Source organism: Abramis brama (assembly GCF_963993115.1).
Source record: "Abramis brama genome assembly, chromosome: 6".
Lineage (NCBI taxonomy): Eukaryota > Metazoa > Chordata > Actinopteri > Cypriniformes > Leuciscidae > Abramis > Abramis brama.
Window position 1 is genome coordinate 35,900,834 of NC_139968.1, and position 27,150 is coordinate 35,927,983.

General features: G+C 39.3%; 1 protein-coding gene across 2 annotated transcripts in view; it reads left to right on the forward strand.

Annotated features, from left to right (window-relative positions):
* Positions 1–27,150, forward strand: part of LOC311084773 (uncharacterized protein) — a 62,394-nt gene that overhangs the window by 29,457 nt on the left and 5,787 nt on the right. For both annotated transcript variants that reach the window (XM_084117041.1, XM_084117040.1), the window contains exons 3-4: positions 12,924–13,274; positions 25,861–26,184. In XM_084117041.1, coding sequence (XP_083973167.1) covers positions 12,924–13,274; positions 25,861–26,184 — 675 coding nt within the window. The remainder of the gene's footprint in view (positions 1–12,923; positions 13,275–25,860; positions 26,185–27,150) is intronic.

Below are 27,150 nucleotides of genomic sequence, written 5' to 3' on the forward strand. Positions count from 1 at the left end.
ACAGCTTTTTCTTACCTTTCCCCACTTTTTGTTGGAAATCCCTTGCTAGGTGGCTCGCCAATGTAAGAAAAAATTATGTGGACGTCGAAGATCTCAAAAATGAAGTTTATTACAGCATAGCAGTGGCAAGGTACACAAAGCACATTGGGTTCACCGGCGTCAGAATGAACCCAGAACATCCAAATCTTAAACCTTTTATCCTGTTAGTTTACCACTCTTAATATAAATTAAGGAATGAGGACATTTCATTCTACCGAACTACCCGCAACTGCTGAATTACTACTCCTACAGGTCAGTTTATTTGACAAATTAAACTTGTGAGGTAACGCAGTGCAGTTTCACTTGGTAAGCTAGATCAACATTAGAATAACATACAGATCATATTCTAACATTTCATCATGTTGAGCTATATTACATTGATTCATTTTATGTACATTTGCTCACCTGTCTAATAAAGCACATGCAAGAGTGGCGTCTCTGTCAAGTCTAAGTTTGTCGCAAAGCTCTCTGCATCTCAAAAACACCACACCAATATTGATCCTTGTTTTATTTCTCCTTTTGTCCCAAAGTCTGTTTTCCATGATCCATTGTTTGAACGAAACAACAACAGCGTGCCGCTAAACATTACGCAGTTGTCCACATCTGTCACCATGGTTACTATGGCAGTACAAGTGGAAACTAGGGAGAACTCAGATAATACGTCATTGACAGGCGACAAGTGAGGAGGGATGGGCACTATTTAAAATTATGAATTTCTCTGAATTTACAAATTCTTGGAAACATTTAGGATAGTGTTAGTACACAAGGAAATATATAACCTTGTGTGCAAGTGTTTTTTGGATAATTTATATAAAAATAAATCTTACATATTGTACCTTTTAAAAATAAGATGAAGGTTGTGATATTAATGTTGTACACTAGAGGGAGCCACAGGGTCTTTTAAGCCTAATGATTTTCCTATCTGTTTCCGTCCCTTTGAATGGAAATGCATCGATCCAGTTCATTTGTAACTATGGTGTACTGACAGTATGATAATGGTGATTAGCCAGCTAGTCATATCTTGGCAATCCTGTGGACTATCTCTCGCCATGTTTTCCTTCTGATTTCTTTTCCAGGATCTTGACTTGGTCCAGGATATGCAATCATATTTCTCCAGTTCTGGAGACTGTACACTGGCTACCAGTCACATTGTGACAGACAACACTCTCCATACACTTACAGAGCACAGATGTTAAAGCCACTGGTCTGTAATCCTCAAGCTCCTTATCACATAGCTTTTTTTGGCATTTGGACAATGGTTCTTTCTAGGGCTGGGTATTGACACAAATTTCACAATTCGATTCGATTCCGATTCGATTCAATTTTGATTATTTTGGATATTAGGTACAATACATGGCAAATTTTCTCAAGAAAAACAAATCTCTTAACTAATGCTGTAAACTATGGGAGTCAGTAGTAGCCTACTAGGCTTCATTAGCCAACTATAATATTGAAGGTAAAAGTTACCTGATTTGTATACAAACACTTAAATTACACTTTTATTTATTTTTATAATAATAAAGTTATGAAATATAAATATTGAAATGGTGGCTGTCATAAAAACCTGCCAGATTTATTCAAACATGCATTAAAAATTGAAGAACATTAAAAATTATAATGAATATGTAATATGGTGCATATGTTTAACAAAATGCTCCTCTCTAGAGTTAATTTTTCTAGCTGACTAACGAGTTTATTGGTCACTGGATATGGTTTTTCTGACGTAAATGTGATGTGACGTTACATGACATTGTTTACAAGCTGATTTACTGACGTCTTTCCACGGTTGAAACACTGATCGAGCGATTCCATGTCACATGATACGTAATTCGATAAGGTGTACTCTACCTTTTAACATACTTTCAGATGCTCATTCATGTTTATTTTGCATGGTAAATAGTATTATTAAGGCGGAAGAGAAGATCACGTGCGCTCCGCGCTGCTGCTTCTCTTGAGCTGAGCTGCGCCAGAGCGATCTCACGCCACAGCACCAAAACAGTATTTGTTTTTGAATTTCGTAAGAAAATGGACGTAATTTGAAATCTGAGACTTTTGTTTATATCAATAGTAACAAATCACAAAGATTATTGCAATTTATTGGATGAGATGCGCGCTATAATGTTACATTTATTCATCAACTGAAAACAGGATGACTAATCGAATTTAAAGGTCCCATTCCATGGATTATTTTTATTATTTTATAATGTTTCCAGGGGTGCCCTTATAATGTTAGTATGTTTTTTAGATCAAATTTTTTTATAATTTAGAAATAAAAGGTATATTTCCTAGCCTGATTTCATTCCCTGTTTTGAACACTCTGTTTGAAGGGGCGTGTCTGCTGTGAGACTTCAGTGTAAACGCCCTCAGCTGTGATTGGCTGACATGCTTGCATATGAAATATCTGGCATTACATGTGGAACTATCTGGAAAACTTTTACTATTACAGCTATTATACGTTTTTACTATTACAGCTATCGGGATTAACGAATCGTGAGAAGTTTTTTAAGATCTATTAACATAAAAGGTTGCAGTGATGAGCATTGAGCAGATAACAGTCTGTTGATCGCGTGAAAAAAGATCTTATCATTGCAACGCAGTTTCTGCACTCACTAATGATTTCACCAATGCAAACATGAGGCATATAAATACAGTAAGAGATTCGTTGTGCAGTGTAACAGCGTCATTGATTTCATAACGAGTTTTGGCAAGTGTCCAGATAAACTCGCGCTGTGTGATTAACAGCTTGGGCGATTGGAAAGGGATTGTTCTTTGATCGCTTTCTGTATATTAATCACAGTTTAAGTAAGATTATTTTCATCCTACTAAGAGAAACGATGTGAAGAGTGATCGCTACTTCCATATTAAATCACTACTTACCGCTTGCTGGAATATAGTTGAAATTGCCCCCTTCGTCAGTATGAAACGCTGAGAGAAGCCTGCTTGATATTATCCCAGGTTAGAAAAACAGTCCGTGGTGAAAAGGACAGAGCAAACTAACAACTTCGAATTAAACTTTTGCGGTATCCGATTATAGATAAACATCAACCACGTCTGTTGACATTTCGCCATCAATACGACTGTGTTCCTGTGGGCGGAGGTTACGGTTCTAGTGACATCATTAAAGAAGGAAGTAGAGGAGTGTAGTCCAATCGAGCCGTTTTTTGTAGTCAACTAATGTTAAATAAAATATCTCGCTTGGCATTGAACTTTGAGCTTTATAATTTTACAGATATTATTTATAGTCTAACAACAACATTACACACTAACTAAAGTTTGAAACATGGGATCACATAGAACGGGACCTTTAAGAATCGATATCGGTTCGTAAAAATGAGAATCGATTAAAATCGAGAAATTGATATTTTTTACCCAGCCCTGGTTCTTTCCTTCCAAGCCACCGCATTTTTTGGCTGCCTCTTTTCCTTGTTCCACTAACTTGGCCAAGCATCATTGCATTTTCCAATGAAGCTGTTCGCATCACATGACCGAAGTAGATGAGACGTATTTTTCACTCAAGTGACATCTCTGGTTTGATGTACTCCAGGGGCCCGTTCTTCGTACGTTGCTTAAAACATCCGAGATCTAATGAGACATCCAAGATGATATCATCGGCCTTATCATGATCTGGCTAATTAGGTTCTTCGAACACACCTGCTGGAAATGATTAGTATCGCTGGATTGAGTTATCTGAGATAATTGCGCGTTCATGCGCTGGTTTAAAAGGGGATATGTATCGATAGTAGAAACATTGATCAGCAACGCTGCTATTGGCTGCTCAGCGTGGCCAAAGGGCGGGCTCAGTTTTTCTCCTCAGCAGAGCAAGATAGTCGAAGTTTATTCGGAATTTTAATGTTTAATTAAAACGCCAGGAAACACCTCAAAGTCTGCAAAAGCCAGGAGAGAGGGCTGGCAAAAAGTAGCAGACAATTTAAATCCGTTAGATGTGGTCATGTTAGATGTTTTTATCACTTATTAGCCTATATATTTGCATTTTAATAATTTAATAATTACTTTGTTCATTGTAATGTCAGAGTCACCACACTAGAACATGGGAACAAATAAAAGTGGAGTACAAAAATATTCTACATAATGGTAATTTTTAGTTATATTATAGTCTCTTTTATAAAAGGCACTGTTAAATAAATGGTTGGCTGTTTATAAAAGCAACCAAGAAAAAGGCTGAGAAAAAAAGAGAAAAGATCTTAGTAGCCTACACTGTAAAATTATTTTTGCTGCATTAAATTAAGGCCGTATAGTCATTTCAACTGTTAAATCTTGAGTAATGATGAATTGCTTTGACTTGAAAGTGAAAACTGATAAACTTATGTTAATGTAAAAACATTTTGCCATGAGTTATTGATCACATTTTTCCCCAGTGTAGTTCATTGTAATGACATTGTGTTTTCCTCTTTTGTGCACTTTTACATAATACACCAACACTTGTATCTGTTCCCAAGAAAGTGGTGGCTGAAATATGTGCAGTAAGTGGACATTTTCTAACTTTCCAAAGGAAAGAAAGTATAAGACTTTGTAATGTCTATTTGTTTCCATTGCACTGGACAGTGAATAAACCCTCTCAGATAACTGTCATATGGAGGAACTAGCCTACCTGCAAGTGCTCGCCAACTTTGTAACCCTTCACTAAATTTGATACAGACAATGTCTGCGTATGGACCAGTCAAATCAGAAGCCTAGAATTCGCCTGTAGAGAATAGGATGTCCCAACAATAATGAGTCACTCACACAAGGTTTAAGTTGTAACTGATTTAGTATAATGAAAAATTTGTATTCAAGAATTTCAAGATATTCAAGAAAAACAGAGATAGATAAAATAAAATACAGGAAATAGAAAAGTAAATAAAATACAATTAAGTGTGCGTCTCAAACCAATTAATTTCTTTAAACACTTTTGTTTAAACCTTCTTAGGTTTCACTCATATTTCAGTGGTTCTTTTGGAAAATAAAAGAAAAAAATAAATAAAATTTAGAATTCAATTTAGTCACCACCTGTAACACTCACTTCACCTTATAATTAAATTTTAATTTAGAATATAATCAATTCAAGCTAAACTCCTAATCTGATTCCTTTTGAAATTCTTCTCTTATCTTCTAATTTTTCAAAACAAAATAAAAGAATGGACAAAAAAAAAAAACAATTACCTTTGATCAAGCAACACAAAATAAAACAAATAATTAATAAATTCACATTTAAATTCTTTTTTTTTTCAGGAATTTAACCTTTCAATTTCGACATGAGTTGAGTGCAGTCTCTTAAGTTATGGCTGAAATGGGTAATGACAATGATTTTGTCCGTTTCTCCTCGTGAATGAAATTCCTCCCAGTAACAGTGAAAAGTGTGAGAGCTGTTATAGTTCAATTTCCTACCATCCAGTTCGGCAACGATAATGTCAGTTTCAGGCAATCGATCAATACTCGTTGTTAGACTCGTGCGCCAGTCCCGACTCCCTCCGCGAACATGAGAGTTAAGACAAAATCCAGGAACTCCAATCCGGAAAGATTCGATTTCACAGCAGCATCAACTCAATTCACAGCACACACTCGACGACGATGAAAAATTAAAATCAGGAAAGGACAAGAAGAAAACAGAGAGAATACAAAACAAAACAAAAAACCTGACCTTGAATACAAGATCAGAAAAAACCTTGTTAGTTTTCCATAACATAACGTTACACATCACATCATTTAACAGTGTTTAACACGGCATCAAAATGGCGATTGCGTTTCACATACAACGTGCAATCATTTCGTTCACCAAATGTGGTTATGAAGAAAATACATTACTTATAAAATAAACAGATTTCTCATTTACAATTCTCTAATATAAGCATGTCATGAACATTTAACCCAAATGGAATAAAAGTGTAACTCACCAAGACCAGATGAGCTTGAATATAAACCTTTTTTTTAGGTTTGAAGAACGGTTACAACTCAGAAAAATCCTTTTCTCTTCCTCACTCAAAAATATATTCGTATTATAAGTCTCTGTTTCTCAATAAATAAACCTCAATTTGTGAACGCGCTGTGTTACAACGGCTGCTTCTCCGTAACTGCGTCACATATGCGGTTTCTCCGTAACTGCGTCACACAGTATAAAATCAATTTAACTCTTTTTCTCGGTCTCTTTCATATCAAATTTACTTCTCTTCCACTACATCGTCTCTGGAACAATATACATGTAATTCTCATCAAGTTTCTCAAAGAAGATAACTTATCTCTCAAATTTCCTTGGAGAGATTCAACTGACGTCTGCGATAGCAATCAAAAGGAACGCGGTCTCTAACTGCGTGCGAAATATGGAAAACAGAAATGCTCTCTCATTGGTCAATCCTCCCAAATAAAACTAATTTTAATTGGCTATTTTAAAACGCATGAAAATAATTTATGAAATGAAAAGAGAATTTATATAGGATATATATAGGATTTGAATTTTCTAATTCTTTGTTAATACTGTTTTTTTAACCTGGGTTACACTTTCCATCAAGTTCTCCGCATCTCCAATAGTGTAAAGGAAAGAGCCACTCGCAAATAATCTTAGGGCAATGCAAACAGTTTGTGCTGTAGTTAAAGCCTGACTCCGACAAGTCGAACATAAATGTGCGTTTCCAACAAATTAATAATGTAAACGACAAGCTCACGAGTCACGAGAAAAAAATATAAATCTCAGAAAGTGCACTATATCGCGCTGCGCTGGACTTCCCGTATCAGCTCCGCTTATGAAGCCGCAGTCTAATCCTGTTAACATGAAATAAGCCTGCTCACGAGCAGGTTTAAGATTGCGCACCTGTTGCTATGACAGCAAGTCCAGGATGAGCGTCGAAGAACCAAACAATCCAAGATCATGCCAAATCGTCAACGATCAAATCCAGCTAGTAAGTAAGCGACGTACGAAGAATGGGCCCCAGGACCTCGCTGTTGGTAACCCTCGTAACCCTCCATATCCTTAAGAGCCTTCTACAACACCACAACTCAAAGGCATCAATCCTCCGCTGATTGTTTTTTTTTTTTTTTTTTTTATAGTCCAGGTTTCACATTCATAATTTATATAGGAAACACAATTGCTTGGACTTGTCAGGGTTCTGTCACCTCTGTTTGGTTTATATCTGGTTTGGTGACAGAGCTCTGACATTCCCGGTTTGTCATGTGTTTGTGTTAAGCCTGGTTCACACGGCAGGATAATTAGGCCGATTTTAGCCCCGATTCACCCCTTCCGACAATCTTAAGGATGCTCCGATTATCGTAAAATAATCTGATCAGATATTCCTGCCGTGTGTGGTGTGTTAAGGCTGCTCTCGTCTGCTCGGAAGGACGTCGGGACCGCTCCGATCTCAAATCGGGGATATCCAACATGTTGGATTTATTTGGCCCGATTTCTTCTCGTGTGTGGTGTCCCCTGAGCACGCAGCCTGTGGACTGTGGAGTGTAGCCAATCAGAAAGCGAGGTGACGAGGCGGCGAGGAAACACCGGGAAATATAATCAAAACAGCCGGCGGCATGGCGCACCAGAAAGTCCGGTGGACGTCAGAGATCATCGCCTTTTCTTTTGATAACGTTTTTTTTTTCGGTTAAAAACAAACTACAAACTATTGTCACTGCATCCTCTTCGTCCGCCATGATTGTTTACTCTGAAGTCACGTTTGATCTCGAGGTATTTTGCGAGATTTCCCGTCTGATCTGGGAATGCTCGGGAGTCAAATCGGTTCGTGTGTGATGTGTTGATTTTGCCGTGTGGCTGCGCACCACACACTGTACGACTAAAACTGTTAGACCCGTGATTTTTTATCCCCGTGTGTGGGGTCTCTCAGGTTTGGAAAATTGGCCGACAATTTTAAAATCGTCCCGTGTGAACCAGGCTTAAGTCTGGTTTGTTGTGAGCACATGGCTTGTCTTGTATTCCTTGTGCCAGGTGCTCTCTTGTCAATTGTCTGGCCCCTCCCATCTTGTTACCTGATTATTGATTAATTTGCCCCACCTGCCTTGTTCGTTACCTTCTTTTGTTTGCTTCCTATTTAGTCTCCCTGTGTTTGCAGTTCTGTGCTGAAAAATAGGTGTAATGAAAAGGCTAAATAACAATTTAGCTGTTTATACAGCAGAACTGACTGCTATTTTTCTGGCTCTCGTATGGAGCGAGAGTAATAGGCTTAGGCCAAGAAATATAGTTATAGTCTCAGATTCAACTTCAGCATTGTGTAGTATTAAGAACCTACAGTCTCAGACAAGGCAGGATATTGTATTAGACATAGCTCAATTAATAAACAATCTGCAGAAGTCAGGAATCAGTGTCACATTTTTGTGGGTACCAGCTCACATTGGAGTTACAGGGAATGAGTTGGCAGATCAGTATGCTAAGAAAGCTACAGAGCGATCTAGTATTGATATGGAAATTAAATACAGTAAGGCTGAAATTAAGACTATTGTTAAGGATAAACTGAGAGGAAAGTGGCAGAAGTTGTGGGACAGTGAACCAACTGGTAGACACTTTTACAATATTCAAAAGAATGTGGGAGGGTGCAGAAACGTACATAGGAATACTCAGGAAGAAGATGTGATCTCTAGGATGAGGCTAGGCCATACAGGTTTGAACAGCACCTTGTTTTTAATGAAAAAACATGCTGATGGCACGTGTAGTGATTGCAATACTCAAGAAACTATAGAGCATGTGATAGAATCCTGTAATAAGTACCAGTATGAGAGGCAGAAGTTACTTAGGTGTCTTGAAGCTGAACATATACCCTTAAGGATTAGAGGGTTATTACAGAGACAGTCTGAAGAAACATGCTACAGCTATCTGTTCCTTTTCTTAAGAGAAACGGGTCTACTAAGGAGAATATAATATATATATATATATATAATTATTTTATTATTTTTTATTATAGAGAGTAAGTAGTCCAGATCCACACTCCTTTTCAGAAGGTGGCGGTAATGCACACCATTCGTTGTTTGCCAACCGCCAAATAAACAGAAGAAGAAGAAGAAGTTCTGTGCTGGTTTGTTGTCTATGTTTCCCTTGTGTTATGTTCCTGATATATGCCTGTCTCGTTTTTCCCCCATGGGGAGGTTTTTGTTTGTAGTTTTGTTTTGTTTACTTATTTAATAAATATCCTTATCTGCACTTGAATCCTCGCTTCACTTTTTGACCTGCCGTGACAGGATTAGCCTGTATTTGGTTAAGAGGTTGATGTCTTTGCTCCTCCAGATTTGTTGCATGCTCAGCATTGCATTACGTCCTAATGAAATTCGATGCACACCTGAAATAAAGCAGTCACCGGTTTGGTCAATCATAGATCCCAAGAAGCAGAAGTCCTTAACTGACAGTATAGTTTTATATAATTAGTGTAGAAATATGTGAAAGGCTTATAGATCATTTAATATTTATTTAACTTTTATAGACCCCAAATAACATTGTTTAAAATTTCTAGACATAATTAAATGTATTGCTGCAATTTGCAATTTAGTCTTTTTGAAGAAAATACACATTTTAAAACTTCTATAAAGACACTTAATATACCCTTGCATTATGAATAAAAAAAAAGAAACATACAGACAGCACATTCTCATAACCTGACACCAGCTTAGAAGAACACGCAGCACAATAATGATTTAATTTATGCATTTTTTTTACATGCTGTCTTAAAGGTATAGCGGAGGATGTTTTACTTCCTGGTGGGTAACCTATACTATTGGTCCTCCTAATTGTCAATCATTCTGGTGAATCAATCAAACTTTTCAAAAAGTGGAGAGGGCGGGTCTTATCTAAAATTTGGAAAGATCCTCCGCTATACCTTTAAATAATAGGACAGTTTGTCTTGTGTAGTATTTCTGTATTACAGTATTATAGTTTCTACAAACGTATTACATGATGAAAACATAACATAACATCCCAATTTAACCCCTAAGTATAATTATGATTATCCTGGCCTTAGTTATAGTTTACTTTGTCAATACTGACACCTTGTGGTTACTTTAAGAAGTACATCGTCTTTAATAATATATCAGCCATTTTGGATTTTAGAGCTCATGGTGCAGAGTATAGAGGTGCATCCATCCTTCTTGTTTTGCTCTTGAAACGGCACAATCTGTAAGTTTAAAAGACTAATCTAAGCTGTAAAATATGATTACATGTATTCTCATAGGTTATTTGAGAACGATTTGCATGTGATATGTTAAATGTAGCCCGAAGCACGCAATTATGATGCTTGATTGTTCCTCTTAACACAGCTAACTTCTAGTTATGTAAGGGTGATTTATTTGCATCTTAAATATTGTTTTGATCTATGTGAGCTGAATGTAACACTGTAAGAGATATTTATTAAATATCATTGTTCATACAGCTTCACAAATTGGGCTTCAGTAAAGCAAGTTTGACCCTGACAACTGTCTACGACTTTTTTAGTAGCCTATACTAAGCCTTTGTTTAGCTCGCTGCAAAAGCAAACATAAGCTGAAGGCAGAAGAATGATAAATATGTAAAATGTGTTTAAAAGCAACAAATTTGGACAAATCGTCACCTTGGAATTGTAAGGTTCAATCTGACATTTTTGTCGAAATTGAGTTATTCACATATTCTTATTCTGTGACAACTATTTCACATTGTAAGTTTAAAATCAATCAGAATGCAAATAGAACCTTATAATTCCAAAGTGGCGAAATGTTTCTTTACAGACTGAATGCTAAGGAATAGCTTATTACATATTTTTTTAACTTGTTTGACAAAAATGACACAAAATATGTTGTTGTTATTCAAAAATTGCTAAGCAATATGCATGTTTTCCAATGTAATTAATTATACATCAGGGGCCGTATTCACAAAGCATTTTATCTCACCACTAGGAGTACTCCTAAATCGCACTAAAAGATTTTAGCTAGGAGTTTTCTCTTAAAAGTTATTCACAACGCCTTTCAGACCTACTCTTAGTAAAGAAAAATGACAACTCCTAAACTAAGAGTGAGTCTTCGTTGATATGGATGACGTCATTACTCATGCACGAGCTTGACTGAAGTGACCACCTTGATTGGCTGATGATTGTAACGCGGGAATGATTCCAAACAGCTCCCCTACGATGATGAGTGACAGGTGACAGGTCTGAGAATGCGCGCGCTACACAAGTAGTGCGAAGGATGGAAGATGGTGAATAACTGAATAAATAGCCTAAAATGAATAAAGAGTAAGGCAAAACAAATAGCCTAGCCCAATGAAACATGGATTGATGCAATATCTTTGCAACATTATTGAATTAATCTGTCACTATATGCCTCTGCCTACGTTTGCAAAGAGAAGAACATTTTAATTTGATTCACAATGAAACGTTACAATTAGTTTACAAGCAATGAGTAGCCTAGTTTTGGTTGTTGTTGGTGGCGTTATTGCATCCAATGCAAAATTGTTCCCTCGCGATGGGAAGCTCCTGTAGCCGCCGCATACGCATTTCAAAACATCACAACGTGAAATGCCACGGTTTGTGAATAGGTCTTAGTGAGTTAGGAGTCCTCTCGACTTCTTTTAAGCTTTCCCAGGATTAGGTGCTACTTTTAGGGCTAAAATGCTTCGTGAATTACTCTTAGTCAAAAAAATTAGGAGTCCTAAAGTTACGAGTGACACGCCCATTATTTTTAGGAGTTGCTCCTAAATTCGCCAGTTAGGAGCTACTTTTAGCCTTAAAATTCTTTGTGAATACGGCCCCAGAGTCCTTCACGGGTCCGATTTTGTAAATCCGCACCCGCCCGTACCCGCAGTGCTTCAAACCGCATCCAACCCGTTATCCGTCAACAGCACTAATAAAAATCCGCACCCGACCCGACCCGCTTAAAATAGAGCCGACACCCGACCCGTCCCCGAAATAAAATCAGTTTAGTCAATCACATTATAGACACAATTACAAAAATGTTTCTTGCCAGGTCATACAGAAGTTATAACGACAATTAATACAAGGACAACTTCAGCCGAAGCTGTCAAAAGGCCGGTACATGAAGAACATGGCTAACATTACCACAAAACTGAGTAACAGACGCGGCTACAACACTATATGCCACGCAATTTCGTCTAGCCTACATCTGACAATTTTGGGTTCAAACACGCCCTGCACACCACACATACTGAACAGTGTTAAATTTGAAAAATACTGTTCGATAGAACTGCTTGGTTTGTTACCACAGTTATCTTCGTGCTTCCTCGGCGATGAAGTTCCACATTTGCGGCTATCCAACACGAAAATGCATGCAGCAAAGCCTTTCACAATATTGTTTTCGTCAGATAACTCCAAATTTCTCCCACACACTGGACTTGATTTTTGATGACGTATTGTCCACAACTTTACAATCTCCACTAGCTATTCTTTTATTCAACTCCTCAGCATCCATCTCGACGACTGTAAAGCAGATCGCGCGCGCGCGCGGTTATGAGGAATTTTTAAAAGTGAAAGTAACCTAGGTAACGTTATAGATCCTGGGAGGGCGTGGCGCGTGGGCACAAATAAACTGATGTGGATGTTAAATTATTTTATCAACTTGAAATACAGGAATATTTTTGTGTTCCTAAAAATATGCATATATTTTTACGTTTGCATGCGATTGTTTTAAACCCGTGTTTAGACCCGTGTTCCCCCGTGTCCGACCCGACCCGCACCCGTATCCGTTGGATATTTTTCACCCGTTTGAGCAAAATTTGCGGGTCACCCGTCTTGTACCCGAACCCGTGCAGGACTCTATTATACATTATGCTATGAATATTTTTAATGTACATTTTTACTGTCAAAAATCAACTATTAATACATCAAATATAACAAATTGAATGTTTTCATATCTGCAGTTATTTGTTGTTCACTTTCCCCTGAAAAATATCCTCCAGCATCTGTTGGTTTGTGTTTCAGGTGTTTCTGCTGCTGAACAAGATGAAGTGAAGAGAAAGACAGTGAAGGAGGGAGAATCTGTTACTTTATATCCTGGTGTAACAAAAAACACAAATTATGTGATGACGTGGTATTTTAATGACATTTGCATTGCTAAAATCACTTTATGTCTTAGTAACATTTGTACAGTTGAACAGGGTGAAGATCAGAACTTAGAACTCATAGACAGGCTGAAGGTTGATCATGTGACTGGATCTCTGACAGTCAGAAACACCAGAACCACAGACGCTGGATTTTATCATCTAGAGATCAGCAGAAACGGCAGCAGCTTCAGTATCAGCAGCATTAGGAGCTTCAGTCTTACTGTCATTGGTGAGTATCATTTAATTTAACCACTTCCAAACCTTCAGCTAAAAGCACTTTTTTCTCTCGAATTTTCTGCATTACACCTCTAATCTGTTTGTTTCCTAATTTAGCCTATATGCAACTTTTTCCCCAAAATAAACGTAACAAAAGCCTTTTTATTTTACCATTTATGACTCAAACATCTCCTGATGAGCATACTGACACCTTGTCCGCTCACAGTGGGTGCACCTATAAGCCTGTATCCTATTTTTCCTATTTTCTGTCGGGTCGGATTTTTCCCGCGCTGTCTGCGGATGTGACCTCAAGCGCGTTCATGTTAAACGTTTCAGATCACTCTGCCACCACCGCTAGTCAGCAAACAAACTTAGTTTCTCAAACAATATATGTATTTGACTGTTCTTACCACTGTAAACATAATGTTGACTTCTTTGCAGCGGATGACTTGTGAAGTGTGCACGTACGAGAGCGAGCAGAAAGGAAGAGCAGTTCCGTTTTTTGGCCACAGGTGTCAGTCGCGAGTTTAAATTTCAGAAAATCGCATGTAGCCTTTTTAAGACATTCCCTGTTCCACTCCGTATCGCGCACAGTGTCAGCTACCTTTTCAATAAAGCCTGTGCTGCATCTCAATTCGCGTACTTATACTATGCCCTAAAAATATGTACTCTTTTTGTGAAGAAAAAGTAGAAGGGTCGCGTGTCTTTCATGCGGAGACTCTCCTCAGTCCTCATATTAATGCATAATGATGCATTTAAAAGTGAATGGCCAAACGGATCTTTATAAAAGTTATTGCAGATGGAATCTAAAATGGATAACATTAATAAATATTGTTATTTTTATCAGGTTAAATTTTGATTAGTCACTCAAACCGCACGTGATTTTTATTTTCAAATCAGTTAAGCACAAACCACGCCCCGCAGCGATGACTCGCGTCTATAGTTTGATTTCATTGGTCAACTCTATCACATAGTCATCCGAGGAAAAAAAGTTTAGACATCAGCTAAATGGATCCGATGCTGACAAATGGTAAGATATGCCTGGTTGTTTTCAGTGTAATTGTATTAATAGATGTATTTGTAGGTTTCAATTATGATTATAATTTTTACTTATTTTATCTTATGAATTTCTATCTTCCTCAGTGGAGGACTGTTATGTGTCGAAATGTTGGGACCATCTCAGTTAAAATGCGTATTGACGAAATCTCTGCCAGCTTTAAATAGCAGTGGCTAACATTTCTTTTTAATTTAAAGAAATGGTTACCTCTCGGGTACAATTATCATTTCTGCACTCCAAAAGGCCAATCACACGTGGACCACACAAGCTTTGAGACGTCGTTCAGAATTGCACTGACAGAAGTTTGTGAAGTGAAGGAATGGGTGAAAAAGCTTGGGGAGTCATCAGGAGTGAGCTTGTGAGTTGCAGTGATAAAACCAAACAAGGGACAACGCATGCTTTTTAAGGTAATTAAATAATACAATCTAGAACAATAATATTATTATTATTTGTATTTTTTTATTTTTTTTAAACACTGTTTCATTAGTTAACATTGGTTAACTACATTGGTTAAAATGAACCAGTAATGAACATTACTTCTGCAGCATTATTAATCTTTATGTTCATTTTTTACATTCACTAATACATTATTAAAATCAAATATTGTATTTGTTAACATTAGTTAATGCACTGCAGAATAACATGAACAAACAATGAACAGCTGGATTTGTATTAACTAATATTAACAAATACAGTACTGAAATGTATTGTATAGATCATGGTTAGTTCATGTTAGTTATTAAAGTTAGGGTAGGTAGGATTTTTCTAAAAAACTTTTTTCAAATTTGTTTAAACTGTCTTTATATACCAATACATAATTAAAATGTAAGTGCTCTGAAAAAGAGAGTATAAAAATCGAGTGACTGTAGACCTTTTAATCTGCAATAAACACAGCTCATTATTTCCATCCAGGACGAAACAATTGATTGGTTTGGGCGACTGTCACTCTCTCTCGCAACCACCCCTGTTGCTACAAGATCTGCCCATATGCGGAAAATTAATCGTGATTAATATTAAGTTTAAGTTTAAAATATTGAGTCCCTGGTTAAATTATTTTGTTAACGCGATAGTAATTGTAGAACATGGTGTTTCCATGGTGACGTATCAAGCGTCACGTGACACTTTTTGGGGCTACGTGCCTGTCATATTTACAAAACGTGAATCCATCCATTTCTCCCAAAAGACATGAGTGGCTGGTGAACAGGGGGAAGACTTTATAGTTACCTATAGGCTAAAATGTGCATTTGTTGTGGGGGGAAAAAACATGTCTCAAAATTATATTTTAAAAGGTTTATTATTTCCGCTTACTTAAGTGTTTTTTTTTTTTTTTTTTATAAATGGTTCGCTAGTACTTGTGTATTTAAATGTCTGAAAAAAAAAAAAAAAAACTGTCTGAACGTGTGATAAATGACAACTGACAAGCACTGCTGAACACTCTATTAAGCGCTCTCTGGCTCAGTGCCAAAAGTGCGAAAGCAGCGCTAATCAGCGCTGTGATCATGCGTCAATGATAAGTATTATACTACAGTGATTTCAACTCTGATCTGTTGTTTTAGAAGGTAGGTCAAGTCTTTCCAAGTCACAGGGCTCAAGTCCGAGTCAAGTCGTGAGTCATTGTTGTCAAAGTCTAAGTCGAGTCGCATGTCATCTTTGATTATGTCAAGTCGAGTTGCAAGTCATCAAATTTGGGACTCGAGTCCAAGTCAAGTCCAAGTCATGCGACTCGAGTCCACACCCCTGTAATCAAGTAATCCAAGAATCCTCCTCACAGGAGATTGAGGTAGAGATGCTGTTTAACAAGAAAACAATAAAAACAACTAGAATGTACATTTCCTGAAGAAAATGTGAGGGGGTGCTTGCAGTGGCAAAACTTGCCACTCGGTTGCTAGGGTAAGGTTAGCCAATTTTTAGCAAAATGCTAACACAATTAGCATTATGCTAGCATGTTAAGAATGTGACTAACATAATGCTAGCATGATTAGCATGTAGCTAACATCATGTTAACATGATAAGAGTGTTGTTAGCATGATGCTAATATGATTAGCATGTTGCTAGCATCATGCTAACATGCTTTAACCCCCTGAGGTCGGCAATCAAGCCGGCATGATCTAGAGTTCTCAACGGGCCTGAAAATTACAACCCGACCCGACCCGGCCCGTGGCTTTTAAAGCCCGGACCCGATGTAACCCGACACATCAACATGAATTATCTGGCCGAACCCGGCCCGCAGCCCGACGCCGCGTCGGAATTTTTTTTCTCATACACGTATTATCATGACCAGCAGACGCGAATTCAAATCAACCTTTAATGTTCACGCCTTTTAACAATACAAACAACTGAAACAATAAACTTTAAATATATAAATAGGCTGTAGTAGCGACGGTGAATTCACCTGCGGCAAGTTTACTTTTCACCAACTCCATCCTCTTCTCCAGGCTAAAGGCGTGCACGCAGCGGCGTCAGGTCTGCCCCCGCCCCTCTCCATGATGCACGTTACACGCAGCAGCCAGACTTTCTTTACAGTGAACAGCAGCGATGATTAATAAATGTTTTGTTTTTTTTACTGAGCGGAAAAGATTAAGCCCGAGGTCCGACCCGACCCGAGTCATTTGCTTATATTTTCGACCCGAACCCGCGGGTCCCGTCGGGTTTGTCGGGCCGACCCGACCCGTTGAGAACTCTAGCGTGATCTGCTCGTTTTTTTCCTTATCAGTGCGAAAGAGATTCAAAATACTTCAAAATACGATGCGAGTTCTGCCTTCTCTCTGTCAGTGTAGTCCATTCTGAAACGCGTCCGAAAATTAGTCAAACAAGCATACAGGCACACAGGCATAAAGCTTGAATTCTCTTCTTTTAAATGAAGTAAATTATATAAAAAAACAAATATTCTCAGTTAATGTAATCTGTATGAAAAGAGAGAGATGTCAGCCGTTCTCATCTCAGCTCATTAACTTTAATTCGACCCTGCCCACGGAGAGCGTGCGCTATTCAAATGACTGAGGCAATACACGCAAACCTGTGAAACGCCCACATCAGCTGGATAACACACACCGCGACTCATGCACTTTATGTCGTCTTGTTTCGCTGAGAGGAATAATACTTAGGAATAATTTAGTTTCACATCGAGGAACAACGGATCTAGCTATTCAGAGGACTGTGGTAAGTTTTTTATTCTTAAGTGCTTTGTTCTAATCGCGATATGCAATAGTGTTGGTAAACTGCAAAAGGACTGTTTAAATATGAATCACGTGTCTGTGTGTGAATGAATGAACAGCACAGATGTTTAGCCTACTACAGCTGTAAACAACAGCGCACACTTGCACTTCATTAGTAAATGTTATTTTTACATGAACACATTTACTAGTTAAGCTTTTACCAAACTCTTCACGCAAACCTCCGCTCTGGAAACAAAGCCGTTCTTCAACAACCCAGAACTAAGCTCCGCACTATGGGGGATCGAGCCTTCTGCTCAGCCGCACCGCATCTTTGGAATTCCCTTCCAGAAAACCTAAGGGCTCCTCAAGCCATAGACTCTTTTAAGAAACGACTAAAAACCTATCTTTTTAAGCAAGCATTTTTTACTTTTTGCTAACTTTTTATTTTTTTCTTCCCGGTTTTTAACTTTGTTTATACTCTGTAGCACTTTGGGATTGTTTTTAACTATGAAAAGAGCTTTACAAATAAAATATATTATTATTATTATTATTATTATTATTATATTGCTATACTGAGATGAGTAAAAATCCGCTGAAATATGTTGAAATAAAATCTCTTTGTATAAGCAACGTATTAAACTGCAAATTAACATTTATATGCCCTAATATTTCATAAAAACAACATTATCAGGCGAAATATGAAAGACAACATTTTGTTGACTAGATTTGGGTACAGTTTTTACTGTAGAATATACTGCCACATCAAATAAGCTTTTGTTTAGCAATTTCTGCTCATATGTTCTTATATATATATATATATATATATATATATATATATATATATATATATATATATATATATATATATATAAAATACTATTTTTGTCAAAAATAAAGTCATCAACTAAGATGTTAGCTGTTCCAATGTTGGCTATATTCAAACTAATGAATACATATGATAAAATGTAGGCCTATAATCATTTTTAATGGTCAATATAAGTCTTCTTCTAAATATATATTTTGTCCTTGCATTCATTCTTGTGGCTCAGTCAGTGTCACACCTGAATGAATGGCTCATTATGCAAGTCATTACGCATAATGGGTGGGACATTGTATTCTCAGGTGTAAACCACTCCTCCTTCACGCCCCCCTCGCATATTGGCTTTCCAAGCAAAACCTGTCTTACACAATTTAAATCAATGTATTGTTTTATGTGAACGATAAAGCAATACTATTTTCACATAATTTTGAAGCCAGAACTCGAAGCGACAACATCCATTAGTCAAAAGTCTTGTGGACACATATTTAGTATGAGTTTTGTGGTCTTATTTCAGCAACTTTCATTTTTAGTTTTTTCAATAACCACGCATAAACATTATTCTCTTAAAAATACAAACATCTACATACATGTTCCTCACATATTATGGTAGCCCTGTTTGTGCTATATAGAGTGAATTTACACCTTTGCCATTAACATGTTTATAAATAACTGAAAAAAGCACAAATGTCAGGGCATGTCAAAACATCCCAAGGGCCCCAAAAACACATCAGACCCCAGAGGAGTATCCCTTTAAGGAAGACTGCAGGTTATGAAGTCATATTGTTTGCAAAGCTATATTAAACAATGAAGAATCGTTTTGAATCAATGAAGGTTTCTTTTTCTTTTTCTTGTGTTTGTAGATTTGTTCCATACAGTAACGTGTGTAGTTTTCTTTTTTTGGTTTGTTTGTGTGTTTAAAATCATATTTATTTTGGACACTCGTTAACTCTAGCAACTGCACAGGAAAAAAACATGCACCTCTTTTTTATTTGCATAGTTTTATGATTTATTTATTTATTTACTTACTAACTTATGGACCCTTTTTAATGATTATATATATATAGTTGTACATTCTGTGTAAATTTTAATTTTGTATACACACTTGTGCATCCCTTTTGTATTTTGGGTTTCAGCTATGTGAAGGCGAATCAGCACTTTGACACAGTTGACCAATGAAATTGAGCCATAGACGCGAGTCATCGCTGCGGGGTGTGGTTTTTGGTTAAGGGCCGTGGTTTGTGCTTAACTGGTTTGGGGGGGGGGGGGGAAATCACGCGTTGGTCGTGCATATCCACTCCATGTTTTGTAGTTTATTAACACTTTTTACTTCTCCACTTTTTACTTCTCCAAAGCGCAATGGTTTGTGGCCAATATTAGCCTTTATAGTGTGCACGGATCCACACTTTAAAAATCCACTGGAAATAGTAGACCATCTGGGGACTTCTGGCATACTCTTACTTACTGACATTTTAATCTCACATACTGTTTAGGATGATAGTATGGACATTGAGATGCAGGGCTGGTTTATACTTGCTGTGTCTGAATGAGAGCATGAAGGTGCCCACGGCAAAAATTACGTCATTGTGGTGTGTGCGGTCATTTGCCTTTAGTGTGTGACACCCCATTTTTCTCAGCTTGTGTGCACAGTGTTTTTTGAAACTTTGTGTAAGCTCGCTGTGCGGAGCAAGGCGAAAGTATGAGCAAGGCTTTTGTCAGGAAATTACCAAAGTATTATGAATATAGTATGTGAATACACATGGAACGAATCACCGCTCCACATTTTGATTGACAGTCGTCACAACCTACTAGTGACCGTGTTTACTCCTTTCTTTTCAACCATTGGATAGGATTTAAAAATCAGCTGTTGTATGTACTTCTTTGTACTTCTGACGAAGCAAAAGAACGCATGCATGTTTTCTTAATATGATAATTAAAAACCAACAGACTGATGAAAATGTGGGACATTTTCTCAATATATGACATGCGGGACAAGGGGTGAAAACCAAACACACAGATCCATTATACTGATACACATCCAGTTCCCTTTCATTCGCTCACGTTTGACGTAACATGGACGTGACAACGTAATTGGGATCACTTCAGGGAGCCACAATAGTTGCCTCACATTTTTTGGGGCATTCAGCATGCTGAGGCAGCTTTTGTGAATAGTTCATGTTCCCATTGCAGAATATGACTATGACCAAGTTAAGATCGAGACTTGCTTACCTCAAGGGAGGTGCAGTCCCCTCACCTATGCCCCAATCTAGCGTCTATTCTACCCTGCAGAATAGGCCTACTTCGGCGCTTAGCCAGGGTGATCTGAGGAAGACAATCTCTGTGGGCCCATCACGCCTCACAAACGCGGCCGCTGCTGGAGTTTCCAAAAGAACGTGCTGATCCTTCTCATGAACGACCAGCCGTGTCTTTTGGGGCTCCTCTTGACGACCAGATGGCAATCGCAGAAGTTTCAGCTCCGTTTGCCCCTTCGGGGAGTGTAGCGTTGCCTGAGTCTGATCCAGAGTGGGCAGCCATGTTTTCCCGGGCCGCCGAGAAGGTCGGGCTTGAGTGGAACCCTCCACCACGTCCCAAACCTTCTCGGCTGGATGATAGGTTTCTCAGGGGGGGCTGTGCTGGTTTTCAACGCGCCGCCCCGGTGCATTTCTACCCGGAGGTGCATGAAGAGCTCACCAAGTCGTGGTCGGCACAGTATAGTGCCAGACTGTGGCTTGTTGGCTCCTCCCTCCTCACCACCCTCGACGGTGGAGCGGCCAAGGGTTATGTGGATCTCCCGCCGGTGGAGCTTGCCGTTGCGATGCAACTGTGTCCAGTGTCCGCTTCCTCCTGGCGGGGAATCCACACATCCCGTCCAAGGCTTGTAAGTTTTTTTCCGGTCTCACGGCAAAGGCTTACAAAGCCTGTGGACAGGCTGCTTCCGCCCTGCATGCCATGGCGCTCTTGCAGGTCCACCAGGCCCAGGCGCTCATGGACATGCACGAGGGTGGTGCTGACCCAGAGCTCCCCCGGGAGCTCCGTGCAGCAACTGACCTCGCCCTCCGGGCGACGAAAGAAACCGTGCGTTCCATCGGTCAGGCAATGTCCACCTTGGTGGTCCAGGAGCACCACCTTTGGCTTAACCTGGCCGATATGAGGGACACCTATAAATATCGGTTCCTGGATACCCCTCGGTCCCAGGTTGGGTTATTTGGCAACGCGGTCGAGAGCTTTCCAACACATCCTGCCCCGGTGGACCGCTGCTGCCCTCACCCGTCCGAGGGCGAGGTTGACCTTCTGCGGCGTCCTCCGCTCCTACTAAGCACCAGCAGCAGCAACCACCTAAGGCTTAGCAGGGAGGTACGTGTTGCACCACACACTCAGACCCCACTCCGGGCCGCTATGCCATCTGAGGCAGGTCCCTGCATTCCGCCGCGCTGCCCCACTCCGGGTACGTGCCTGAGAGCCTGACTAGTGCACTCGGCTATGCGATTTAGTTCGCCCGGCGTCCCCCAGCGTTAAGGGGTTAGGGTTAGAGATTTGCTCAGGGCAGAGATTGCAGCCCTACTGGCAAAGGACGCAATCGAGCCGGTCTCTCCAGCCGATATGAAGACCAGCTTCCACAGCCCGTACTTCATTGAACCCAAGAAAGGCGGTGGGTTACGACTAATCTTGGACCTGCGTGTCTTGAACCGGTCCCTTCACAGGCTACCATTCAAGATGCTTATGCAGAAACGCATTTTCAAGTGCATCCGTTCCCAAGATTGGTTTGCAGCGATCAACCTGAAGGATGTGTACTTTCATGTCTCAATTCTCCCTCGACACAGACCACTTCTTCACTTTGCGTTCGAGGGACGGGCATATCGGTACAAAGTCTTACCCTTCTGGCTGGCCCTATTGCCCCGTGTCTTCACGAAAGTTGTGGAGGCGGCCATTGCTCCCATATGTGAGCGTGGTGTTCGTATCCTCAACTACCTTGAAGACTGGCTTATCCAGGCCCAGTCGAGACAGCAGTTATGCGAACACAAGGGATATGGTGCTCAGTCACCTCAGCCACCTAGGGCTTCGGGTCAACTGGGAAAAGAGCAAACTCAACCCCAGGCAGAGGATCTCTTTTCTCGGTATTGAGTTGGACTCGATCAACATTATAGTGCGCCTCACCAAGGCCCATGTCCAGTCAGTGTTGAACTGCATGAGCTCGCTCACCACTGAAACTGTTTCAGAGGCTCCTGGGGCATATGGCATCTGCAGCCACGGTAACGTCGCTCGGATTGCTAAATATGAGGCCACTCCAATTCTGGCCCAATGATCGAGTCACAACCTGTATGGACAGCACTGCGACCGTTGCGTACATCAACTGCCAGGGTGGTCTACGCTCCCGCCGCATGTCACAACTCGCACGCCATATCCTCCTCTGGAGTCAGAAGCATCTGAGGTCACTTAGTGCCGTTTACATTCCGGGCCTACTTAACCATGCAGCCGACGAGCTCTCACGGCAGCAGATGCTACCGGGAGAATGGCGACTCCACCCCCACGTGGTCCAGCTGATTTGGAGGCGTTTCGGGAACGCACAGGTAGATCTGTTTGCCACCCCAGACACGTCGCACTGCCAGCTGATTTTCTCCCTGACCGAGGGGACCCTCGGCACAGATGCACTGGCACACAGCTGGTGTGAAGTGAAGGCTGTCTCTTTCCACCCTCAAAGTGTATGTTGCCGCGATTGCCGCACATCACAATGCAGTTGAAGGTAAGTCGTTGGAAAAGCACGACCTGATCGTCAGGTTCCTGAGGGAATCCGCCTCGCCTGCTCTCTATACCCTCTTGGGATTTGTCTCTGGTCCTTTTGACACTTCAGAGACCACCCCTTGAGCACTTGCAATCAGCTAAGTTAAAAATCCTGTCCTGTAAGACAATTCTCCTGGTTGCATTGGCCTCCATCAAGAGGGTAGGGGACCTGCATGCATTTTCGGTCGCCGAATCGTGCCTAGAATTCGGCCCGGATAACTCTCACATGATCCTGAGACCAAATTTTCGCTCGTTCTCTGAGAGACATGGCTTTCTGTGCGCGCACTTGGCAGTGTGCCAGTCAGCACGAGCACCGGAACCATGTTCCTGCTCAGTTTATATTGAGCTTATAATGCTTTTTAAAATCAAGCATGTCCCACTCATTCATGCATTTCATTACTCTGAAGTGTCAGTAGTGCTATATATTTACATACAACGATATACACAATATAGCGATAGACATTTTATACCTTGGTAATGATATATAGTATACTGTCTGGGGTGTTGAAATGAGATCAAAACAAACCGTTGTCTTTGAATAACATTCAGTTTTTCTGACTTAACCAGTAAGAATACAGAGAAATAGTAATGTGATGTGCAGACAATATAATATAAATATATAATATAAAATATTGAAATGTGACCTTTTGTACACTAGCAACGTGTTAAATCATGCTAGCAATGTGCTATTTCATGCCAGAAACATAACAATGTGCTAAATCATGTTAGAAACATGTTAGCAATGTGTTAAAAATCGCTAGCACCATGCTAAATCATGTTAGCAATGTGTTAGATCATGTAAGCAACATTTTATTGACTTCTCTGAATAAAACCTTCAAACTTAATTTTTTTTTAAGTTATTTCAAAATTTCAGACAAGGCTTTGTCAAGCTGTAAGACTTAAGAAATTAGATAAATGCCAGGCAGTCTACTTGAGGCCCTGGGAGGAAAAAGGACCTCTCTGGAAATTAACATTTGAACTCCCCCTTGTGCACTATCGAGACGAAAGCCTCACCTCCGTGTCATCCTAATCTACATTTCATTCCCTCTTCCCTCACCCTCTTTCTCATGCTCAGATCACCTGAATTCACCCAAGAAAATATATAGTTTAATGTGAATGATTATAATGAGTATTTGTTTTGGGCGATATGCTCCATTTTCATATCGTCCTATCGTCAGCCTGTGAGATCGGCGATACACGATATTATCGTGAGGCTTACTTATTTGTACACGCTGTGACTATACAAATCACAACATGTAAATAGGAAAATGTTGGCGTTATTTAGTCACTTATTGGGAGCAGTCGAGTAAATTTTTTTTTTTTTTTTTTTTTTTTTACATATCGGGCTTTGGTCGGACTCGGGCTCATTTAGCTTTTCTCCTTTCATCGTGCCCATAATATACGTGCAGAGCGCAAGCTACTGTATGAAATATTGTTATATTGATAATATTATAAATATGCAACGCAATATGCGATAGGTGACAGCTGACCATGGAGAGCATCAGGGAGAAGTTGGAGCGTAAGGAGTTACTAAAAGTTCCCAATACTTCAGGAAAAGCTGCATTTTGAAAGAGTTTTGATTTGATTACCGAGCCTGAAGCCTTCAACAGTGGATGCTATTCTTTTTCTTCACAACAATCGCGAATAAACAGTGAATGAGCCTACTCAGTTCAACGGATTTTTTTTTCTTTATTATATTTTTTATTATTATTTAACGTTTATTATTAAGAGTTCTTTGAAATATTGTTCTTCAGTAAAGTTACTTGACATCAAAAAAAGGTAGGCCGTTAATCTTTATTTACTGCTGGATCACATTTGGCTATATAATATTGTCTCTACTGCATGCTTATGCTTCTCTGTAATGGACAGTCTGTATTAATATTTGTGGGCATAATTGTCGGTGGTGGTAGTTATGTTTGAGGCCTATAATAAAATTTTCCCTAGTAGCGTGTGTGTGTATGTGTGTGCGTCTAGCAGAGACAGCGCGCATCAGAGAGCGCGCGTCAGAGAGAGCTCAAAGTGATATTGATGTTGGTCTCGGGTCGGGTTCGGGCTGAAAAATTGCAGACGTTTTCGGGCTGAGGCCGGATTAAGGCTTGAACACCACGGGCCAGGTCTTGGTTAGGGCTGGATGTTTTGCCCCGTGCAGGGCTCTAGGCAGTATGCTAGGTGGAGCCGTTTACCTCCAGTCTTTGTGCTAAGCTAGGCTAGCGGTGGGTGCGTCAGACAGAGTTACGGCACGCACGGAGATGAAAATGGTAACTTTATGTAGCCTATGGACTTATCTAACTCTGGGGGATACGGTGAATAAGCCAAAGTCCCAAAAAGTCGGCGTGTTCCTTTAATGTCTGGTTCGCATCTCTTCTCTTTAATCCAGAGCTTTTGATGTTTTGTATTGATTATCTTTGAATTGATTATGTAATTGGTATGATACATTTACCTGACAAATTAAATTGATTGATTTAAGAACATTTGATTATTCTAACTGACTTTGACATTATTTTCATTAAAGAGTTAAAAAGAATAGTCAAACATTCGCTCACTTTTAATGATGCAAGGATATCATTAAAACCTTTTCATTTATGGAGTGAGATGAAATAACGAGAAAATATATTATGAGAAAATGTATTGCATTTAATCAAAAATACTTTGCCACGAGAAAAGACAGTAACACGTAGAGACCTTCCGCGCTGGTCGGATGCCGGACTTTGTGCCGATCGAGCGCTAGCTTACAAACCAACATTTGTCATAAAACTGTTCTCGTCTAGTTCACTGTTCATTTTTTCTTCAGGTGTTTTCGGTGTTGAAACTGATGGAGAGTCGGTGTCAGTGATGGAGGGAGATACTGTCACTCTAAACACTGGTGTTAAAAAAACCCAAGACAACACAATTAAATGGTTTTTTAATGGCACTCGCATAGCTCAAATCAATGGAAATCTTAATCGGATTTTTCCCGATGATCAGTATGTTGAGAGATTTGCAGACAAACTGGAGCTGGATCATCATACTGGATCTCTGACCATCATAAACATCAGAACCACAGACCTTGGTGTTTATAAACTACAGATAATCAACAGCAAAATCAGTGAAAAGATCTTCAGTGTTTCTGTCTTTGGTGAGTCTTTTAATGATTGTTTAAAGTCAGGTTTTGTACATATAAACCACATAATGTGTTTATTATAGCACTCTGAGCTTTTTTATTCTACTACTTACATATTTATTATAATTATATCAAAATCATAATTGTCAGATATTTATACTGTAGTAATTATTAATGTTGATTACATTTACATCAAGATATTTTCCTGTAGGCAGAAACATCATGCCGTATTTTATAGTCAGCAGCTATTTATACTTGTAAAGTGTTAAAAAGCCTCTAAACGGTTGCTGGTTGTGCCAATAATAAATAGCAACAAATAGCATTTTGTTTACACTAAGTGCAAATAGTGATAGATGTCGATACCTGCTCTCTCAATCACTCTTTCTTCTTCTCCCTGTCTCCTTATCTTGCCCTGTCTCTTCCCCTCCTGAAGCTGAGCTTTGACTGATAGTCTTTTCATTTTCATGTCAGTGAAGAAAGTAAACGTAGGGTCAACTGATATTTATGTGTTTTATGAATGTTTTTTTTTTTTTTTTAGTAAGGAATGATGTAAATATTGCCGGATGTTATCGCAGAATAAACCCTGACAGGGTGATCAGGTGATCAGAATAAATTTCTAGCTTGGAGCCCTTCCCCGGACAGCACGCCAAATAGGCATAAATGACTAAATCTGATTTCATGTACGTGTTAACTCGTCAAAATAGATGTTACATCCCTATTTGATTAAAGATAGGGGTAAGGGAGTATAACATTTAAATAAAGATGTGCGTATAACTTAATATGAAGGACCGGGCAATAAAAGGAAAAAGATCAACTCAAAAACTCAGCTCAAAAGTATTTATTTTACAGAACCCAAAAGTGAAAGAATGAAGAGAAAATAATATTTACAATATTTACAAACAATGAGAAAAAAAACGACAATTAACAATACTAAACAAAAACAAACAAAGGTGAGAAGGCGAGCTCGAGAGATGCCAAATG